Genomic DNA, 7,603 nt, shown 5'->3' on the forward strand with positions numbered 1-7,603 from the left:
ATCATGATTATCAACGATCATTTATTTAGACAAAAACAAGAGATATTGTTCAACATTTAGTAGGGAGTGTGAACTATTTCTTTTAGATTGGTATAGATAATTCCAAACTGTCACATTGTTTAACGTTTATCCCGACTTTTCTGATTACTCATACCAACCTGCGATTATGAATGCAAGGAGTGTAAGATGTGTTTTTTCAATGATGATACCGTATCCTTTACAGTGCCTCTCTCATTCAGAAATGGTGTGTCCATCATTAGCTATTCGCTATTGTAAATAATGCGTAAAGCGTTGTTACAGTTCGGCACATCCATATAACACTTAGCAAAGAATATGAACAAATCATTCAAGAACAAATACGATATAGAAATGAATGCTGGCATAGTTTAACTGTATATACGTATGTTAACAAATAAAACAATATTTGGACATTCTTTTGTGAACGCTTATATAACAAAGAACATTTCAAATTTTGTTAACCTAATTGTATTGCCCTTTGTCACCTTCTCAAAATTTCTATTATCCAATATTAAATTGTTATTGTAAATTCATTATTTTAAAATACAGCCTAAAATAGTTTGTTTCAAATATTAACATGCAATTTTATGTCTATTTTTTGTAAAGATACACCAAAAACTTAACTGTAGATGGGCAAAAAATGTGTCATTTTTGCGATGTTTTATGAAACTTGAGCAGTATTTTTTCAAATCGATGGACATATTAAAGCATTAGAATTAGGGGATACAATTTTATTTGATAAATTGAAGCTTTATTTTAACAACATGTTTAGTTATAATTGTACATGTAAAACAATGTTTTTGATAAATAGATATTCGTTTATTTACTGATTTTAACATAAATGTCAGTTCGCCTTATTTGTAATAAAAATTACAAACACTAGTGTCTGTGGAATGGTGATTCATTTCTTTAGTTATAACAATTATAAATTTCACTTAAATAAATGTTAAGATAAGATGATATCAAATAAATGTATCACCAATTCTGATATTAAAATGGCGAAGTCGTTTAGAAAAATTATGGCAAGAAAAACACTAAAAATAAAAGCAAACTCAAAAAAGAAATGGTTTCTGCCAAAACCTGAACTCAAGTTTCAAAGTGAACCGTACAGTAGTTTGTATTCTTGACTGTCACATTTTGAAACTTGATATGTATTGATAAGTACGGTTGAATCTTTTTTGAAACATCCGTAAACTGAGAATTATTTATGTATTGTATTAATGGTATTAATTTGAAAATGAAAAGAAGAGTTGAGGCCATTTAATTTTTTTTTGTTATTGCGAGTGTGTTAGGATTTATTGAAGTATACCAACAAAATATTATTTCGTAAACAAATTTACATTATTAAGTAGATTTTAATACTATTAATGACGAAGAATTTGGTATCAGTCACAAAACCGTTTAATTATATAATGAAGCGTATAAAAATGTAATTGTAAACGTTAACCAACAAAACTGACACCAAATGACATTTATTTTGTTAGACATGACGTCAAGATAATCTTATTGCAATATGTTTCAATGTATAGTTAGGGAACCGACCGAAATGCAATTTCTAACTCAGTTTTAATGTCATATGACTCAAATCTTATTTAAGTTATCAATATCCTATTGAAAAACATAAAATTAAAACTTGCATTATTCCCCTTAACCATTATCACGCTAAATATCTTAAAAGGACTTGTCCAACTTACAATCTAAACAAAATCATTCATCATTTCTATTGATATTTTTAAAAATAAGTTTTACAGAGCAGCTAACACTGTGGAACCATAACATTTACATGACATTTACAGTTTTTCATTTTTATTCATTACCGACAATATTCAGGAAGTAGAATTAACAGCGTTTTCTTTACGTGTTTGATAGTGTTAATTTCTTTGTCTTTCATCAGAATATACCTATTAAATTTCACCAGGTATAGTGACCAAAGAGACGACGACAAAAATCAACGCTTTTTTTTTTGAAACTGAAATCGTGAATTTATGAAGTTGAATCCGTGAAGATACAATGCCATCACCCATTATATCGTAGGAAATCGTAAATCATACATTTTGTCTATTGGTATCATAACATGGATCTTTTTGCTAACTACCACTGGAAATACCTGCCTATATCCACATTGTTTCCTCTGTCTAATGTTTCTTTTCCAAACCTCACATCGATAAGGGTGTTTCCCCTTTCTGTCCATCATGGTTGACTCTTTATTTACACAATGACTTCCTCATAATTTCAGGGGGGAAAAAATAAATACAGACGATGTATACATTTGACGTAAATTTATAAGCTGTTCTTTTTGTTGAACTTATTTAATGAAAGGTCATGTTTAATGTGTGCATGCAAACAGAAAAACAATCAACAACAATCAAAAACCCTAATATTGATATATCGATTGGGAACATTTTTTTGTTTGATAACGCTTAAGCATTTTTCATAACCTTCGTTTATATTCTTCACTAAAATAACAGCTTAATTTCGATACCAAATACAAAACAACATAGTTAAACAAGTGAAAATACATGCATGATGTGCATCTCAATATACGTTTGTCATTTTACAAAATTGACCACGAATCATAAATCCGAAATCATTTTGATAAATAAAACGATATGTTTATGAATAAAATGCCCATATTTGATATTCTGTTTATGTGTAGTACGTGCAATGTAGTTTGTATGATACTGCTATGATATCATGTTTTAGCAATGTGAATCTTTTCGTTTCTTTACTCGTTTCTTTCAATTTTTTTTTTTTTTTTTTTTTTTTTTTTTTTTGGATTGACGTCTTATCATATGTAGCAGCTTTTCCTCATTCTTTTCTTGAGTAAAGAAAGCACTAGCCATCACGCTACGGACTTTATAAACATGTTTAATCTCCTTCCCAACCGTTGGGCTAAATGGCCTTACATGAATTGGGCGAACTTCCTTACTATACGTATCCGGACTTTCATTATCAGTATTATCGTTTTGATAATTGTCTGCAACCGTTTCTGGTTGAGACATTTCCGGTTCCGGTTTATTTACTTCCTTTTCCGGTGTAAACAAAAATCTTCTAATTGCAGGAGAGTCTTTGATTGTATCTACACTGGTTATATCTAGAGTATCAGGAGATATATTACGAATGTCACGTACATCGTCACTTTTTGGAATCTTTTTCTTTTTCCTTGTCTTCCTTTTGTGCTTATGTTTGCTGATAATTTCATTTTCCAATTTGATTGCAGCCTCTTCATCTTCATCTACAAATGCTTGAATATTTCCATTAGCCACAGGCTTGATTGGTGTTTTGTCAGGGACAATTGTGGATTGTTTAACTTCTTCTTGTTTTGTATCTTCTCGATGGATAGTATCAGTCTGACTGCTTGTAGTTTGAACATTTTTCTTTGTTTTGATATTTGCTTGACTCTTCTGACATTTTGTCTTAATCATGTCTGTTTGACATTGTTCATTATACTTTATAATTGCTTCAGTTGATACACCTTTATCTTTATTCTTTAATGGTGGTACTTCAGTTTGAGTTGACTTTTCTTCAGACATCATTAAATCAGTTAATATGTCTGATTCCGTTAAGGTTACTTGGCAGCCTATCTCAGCCCTCGAAATACGAATTTCGTTTATTTCAGAATTGACGTTAGGTTCAGTCAGATCTTTTGTTTCCATAGCAGGGTGTAGTTGTACCTGGCACGCAAAGTCTTTGAAAGTTGGACGAGCGGGCAGTTCTGGTACGGATACCATGACTGGCTGTTGCAGGGATGGTTTATTCTCCGCGGGAACCTATAATGGGGTTAAAGCACACTTTTATTTCTCAAAAAACAACAACAAATTTATATTCCTTTCTACTTATGGTTGTTGCTCTGTTTACAAAACAAGGATTGACAACTCCATGTGTGATATTTTTCGTGTAATACAAACTTTACTTCCCTTTTAGATTAACCAGTATTGTAAAAAGCATTGCTGCGTGTAGATTTGATAAAATAAAGAATAACATAAACATTAAAGATTAATAGATATAGATTAAAGAAATCAATACTTGTGACTAGGAAGTAAAGCAGTGGCTAATGAACGCTCACGCAGACGACATCGATTAAATAAAATTATGATCGTGGAATGAGGAAGAATACTTTAAATTATTTATGGACTCCGATTAAATTTGTTCGATTAAATTTAGATGGAATTTAAAAAATATATATGTATGTGCATTCAACATGCAGTTTCAAATTACAACCCTTTCTCCTTATTTTCATTGCTTAACCATTTAAATTACCTTTAATAGAAAGTAAATTGTAAATATGTAATGTTTTTTATTCAGAAACATTAAACGGTACAATGGTAATTGATCGTATTGTCACCTTAGTGCATTAACGGATTAAGTCATTTTAAATTCAATAGGAGTAAGCCAGTTATATTGCCTTAAAATTATTAAACAGAACAGAACAGAACATCGTTTTATTTAGACTTGTACATAGTACATCGTCATGCATATAGATAAATAAAACAATTATCACGTCACGTGATCATGGTAACACAAAGTACAATGTGATACTTAGAATATATAATAGAATGTACAGTGTTATGAGTAATAAGTAAATATTTTCTCAATCATAGCAGTAATAGAAATTCTACTGGCAACCTCACAGGATATTGTATACCATATTTTACCCAGTGAGTCTAACCATCCCACTGAAAGTAAAACTCCCTCCCGATAAAGGCGAAGGATAGATGTTAACCAGCAGCAAAACTAAATACTTATTGAGCAGTTTAATTCTTTCTAGATAGAGAACAGTATCATTAAAAGTTATACATGTTAACACACACATATCATATGATAATGTATCAAATAAGAGAAAATACCTTTATTATTTAAGAACAATGCATGATTACACAAACAAACATGATGTTATAATATATGAGAATTGTAAAAAAATATTTTCCAAGAGGATGTTAAAAAATCAAATATTTAAGAGAGTATTTCTTATTGCCAAACTTTCTTTAATGTATCTTGCTAAATTCATCAATAAAAGCTAGTTTGAAGTTTGCAATAACTGAATAAATTTGAACATCGATGGTCTAACATAAAAATATTTTTTTATATATGTCTTACGAATATTATTATAACAAGGACAAACCAGAACAAAATGATATTCATCTTCGATATCAAGGGTATTACAGCACTGACAATATCTCTCGTTTCGTGGTAATCTATGTCTACTATATCTACCAGTTTGTATTCTGAGAGAATGGGCTGATAGTCTTATTTTGGTAATATACATTCTTAAACTACGTGGTAAAAGGTCGAGGTAAATTTCATACGATAAATTAGTTTTGCAATTTTTATATAGATCTAAAACATTATTATTTTCAATATTACCATGCCAATCTTGTAAATAATTATCAATAAGTCTTTGTTTAAATATTCTAGGAAATAATTTACCATCAACATTATCACTATTTATAAAACAATCAGCAAAGCCAAATGTATACAATAATCGTTTAACATTTGAGACCCAGTTATTATATCCATGTTCACAATCAATAACACTTTGTTCATAAACTTTTTTCATAATTATATTATCAGTTTGGATTGTTTTACACCAAAACTTGATTACTTTAACAAAACGAGCAATATATAATGGCCATCTTCCTAATTAAACACGTTAAATTTCAAGAAGGAAATCGTTTTTCTATTTAAATTGCTTAAAGGGTATAAATCTACATCATATGAAATTTTTTTTTTTAAATTTATCAACAGTAAAATTATATTGGTTCCACTATTATATGATTGATTCCCGAATAAAAAAGTTATAACATAGAATGTCTCTATTATTTAATGCACATGAATAATGTACGTAAACAGAATAAAATGTTCCGGAACAAAATATTATTTTGCTCTTTTAAGAAGGGTTTTATCCATTTAGAAATAATTTGGTTCATGCGCCATTCGCTTTTAAGCCAATATACATGTATTACCATATTAATAATACAAGCATTTTGGTAATATACTTTTTAAGAATTTCAAGCAATAAGTTTTGTATCAGAAAAATAGCTTTACACACATTAACTTATTTTTAATAAATAGAGCAGCTGTAGTGACCCATTGTTAACATTGATTGATTGACTACAATTCGTAGGTTGCGAGTTCGATCATCAGCTACTCAAACTAGAAACTATCAAGTCTTTCAGATTAGAATTAAAAAATATAGGTTACTATGACGACTATATATTTACGCATATTTCACACAATACCCTCTGGAACCCTTTAATTATAATACAGACTTAGTATACATTTTTTATCCAATGATATTACTGATAGAAAATTTAAAAAAAAAACATTTTAAGAAAATATGAAATCCAAGAGCTAATATCTGATCATCTAGATAGTATATTAAATAAAACACTTTTTATTTGCTTAGTTACGAATGGATTTTCTTATGATATACGATTTGGTACTATTTACCTTTTCTATGTCATTGCTGCTTTTAATACGACATGTTCTGAACAGGCAACATGATAATATCATAACAACAATCAACAGTATGGCCGACAACACTCCCAGAGCAATCACTACAGCCAAGTAGTCATCTGGAAAATATACAACAAAAAAAAAACAGATTTCATGATGTTCATTGCCAAGTAATCATTTGGAACAAAGACAGATGTCATCAACGTAGTTGTGGCGGCAGAAATGAAACAAACAATGGACAAAAATACCCCCCAAAAACAACAGTAAATCGATACCTTTTTCATCAGAATTGTCTTCTGCTGTTGTTACATTGTGTGTATCTGTTGACGTTATTATAGTAGTAGTAGTTGTGGTTGTTGATGTCGAAGGTTCTGTCGTTGTTGTTGATGTCATATTCTCAGTGGTTGTAGATATGGTTACCGTGGTAACATTCATTGTTGTACTGGTGGTTGTCGTTTGCATGCAGTATTGTTGTGTTGAAGGCGGACAGCTGATAGTGATGTTAGAATTCTGTGTAGCTATTGGCACACACATATTTATTAATGTAATCTTATTTGATATTGTTACGAGCCAGGCGTAACGAGAAAGAAAAGCCAGCAACAAACTTGTAACAATAACAAATTTATTACAGAAAAATTATTAAAGAAAAATAAAATAACAAATTATCTTTACAAATACCTGAAGTCCAAATAAAAATTACAAATGTTTAGTCTGATCCTGGAATGATCCTTTTTCAATAGCACAGTTAAATCCAAGTTAAATCCAAGAACACTTTAGAATAAATTCCCACAATAAAATCCACGAGAATAATTTATTTTAAAATCCAAGCTCCAATAAATCACTTAATTTCCAAGTTGAATAATACTCCAAATATATTGATGACTTAAAAGATTACTGATGACTAAAAAGGTAACTGATGACTTAAAGAGGATTAATGAAAAATGTCTCCTTATATATATTAACTAAGAAGTTTCCAGAAAGGTCTATTATGTTCTCAAGTAATCATAATCTAGCAACTTCAACAATAAAGATCATTCCAGAAGTTTCTATCTAAATATAATGCATGAGTTTTCTACAAACAGTTAAGAACCTTCTAGTACATACATGTAGTTTATGTTCTAAAAATAGC

At 29.8% G+C, this 7,603-nt stretch overlaps 1 protein-coding gene across 1 annotated transcript; it reads right to left on the minus strand.

Moving 5' to 3' along the window:
- Positions 1 to 119: 119 nt before the first annotated feature.
- On the minus strand, positions 120 to 7,008 carry LOC132758673 (probable serine/threonine-protein kinase DDB_G0275165). Its single transcript, XM_060750362.1, has 4 exons — positions 6,750 to 7,008; positions 6,469 to 6,593; positions 2,925 to 3,788; positions 120 to 158 (listed from the first exon to the last, which is right to left on the minus strand). The coding sequence occupies exons 1-4, from the start codon at positions 7,006 to 7,008 to the stop codon at positions 120 to 122; spliced, it is 1,287 nt and encodes a 428-aa protein (XP_060606345.1).
- Between the last annotated feature and the right edge of the window lie 595 nt (positions 7,009 to 7,603).

This window comes from Ruditapes philippinarum, unplaced genomic scaffold, assembly GCF_026571515.1.
Source record: "Ruditapes philippinarum isolate M1 unplaced genomic scaffold, ASM2657151v2 ctg1726_1_1_1_1, whole genome shotgun sequence".
Taxonomy (NCBI): domain Eukaryota; kingdom Metazoa; phylum Mollusca; class Bivalvia; order Venerida; family Veneridae; genus Ruditapes; species Ruditapes philippinarum.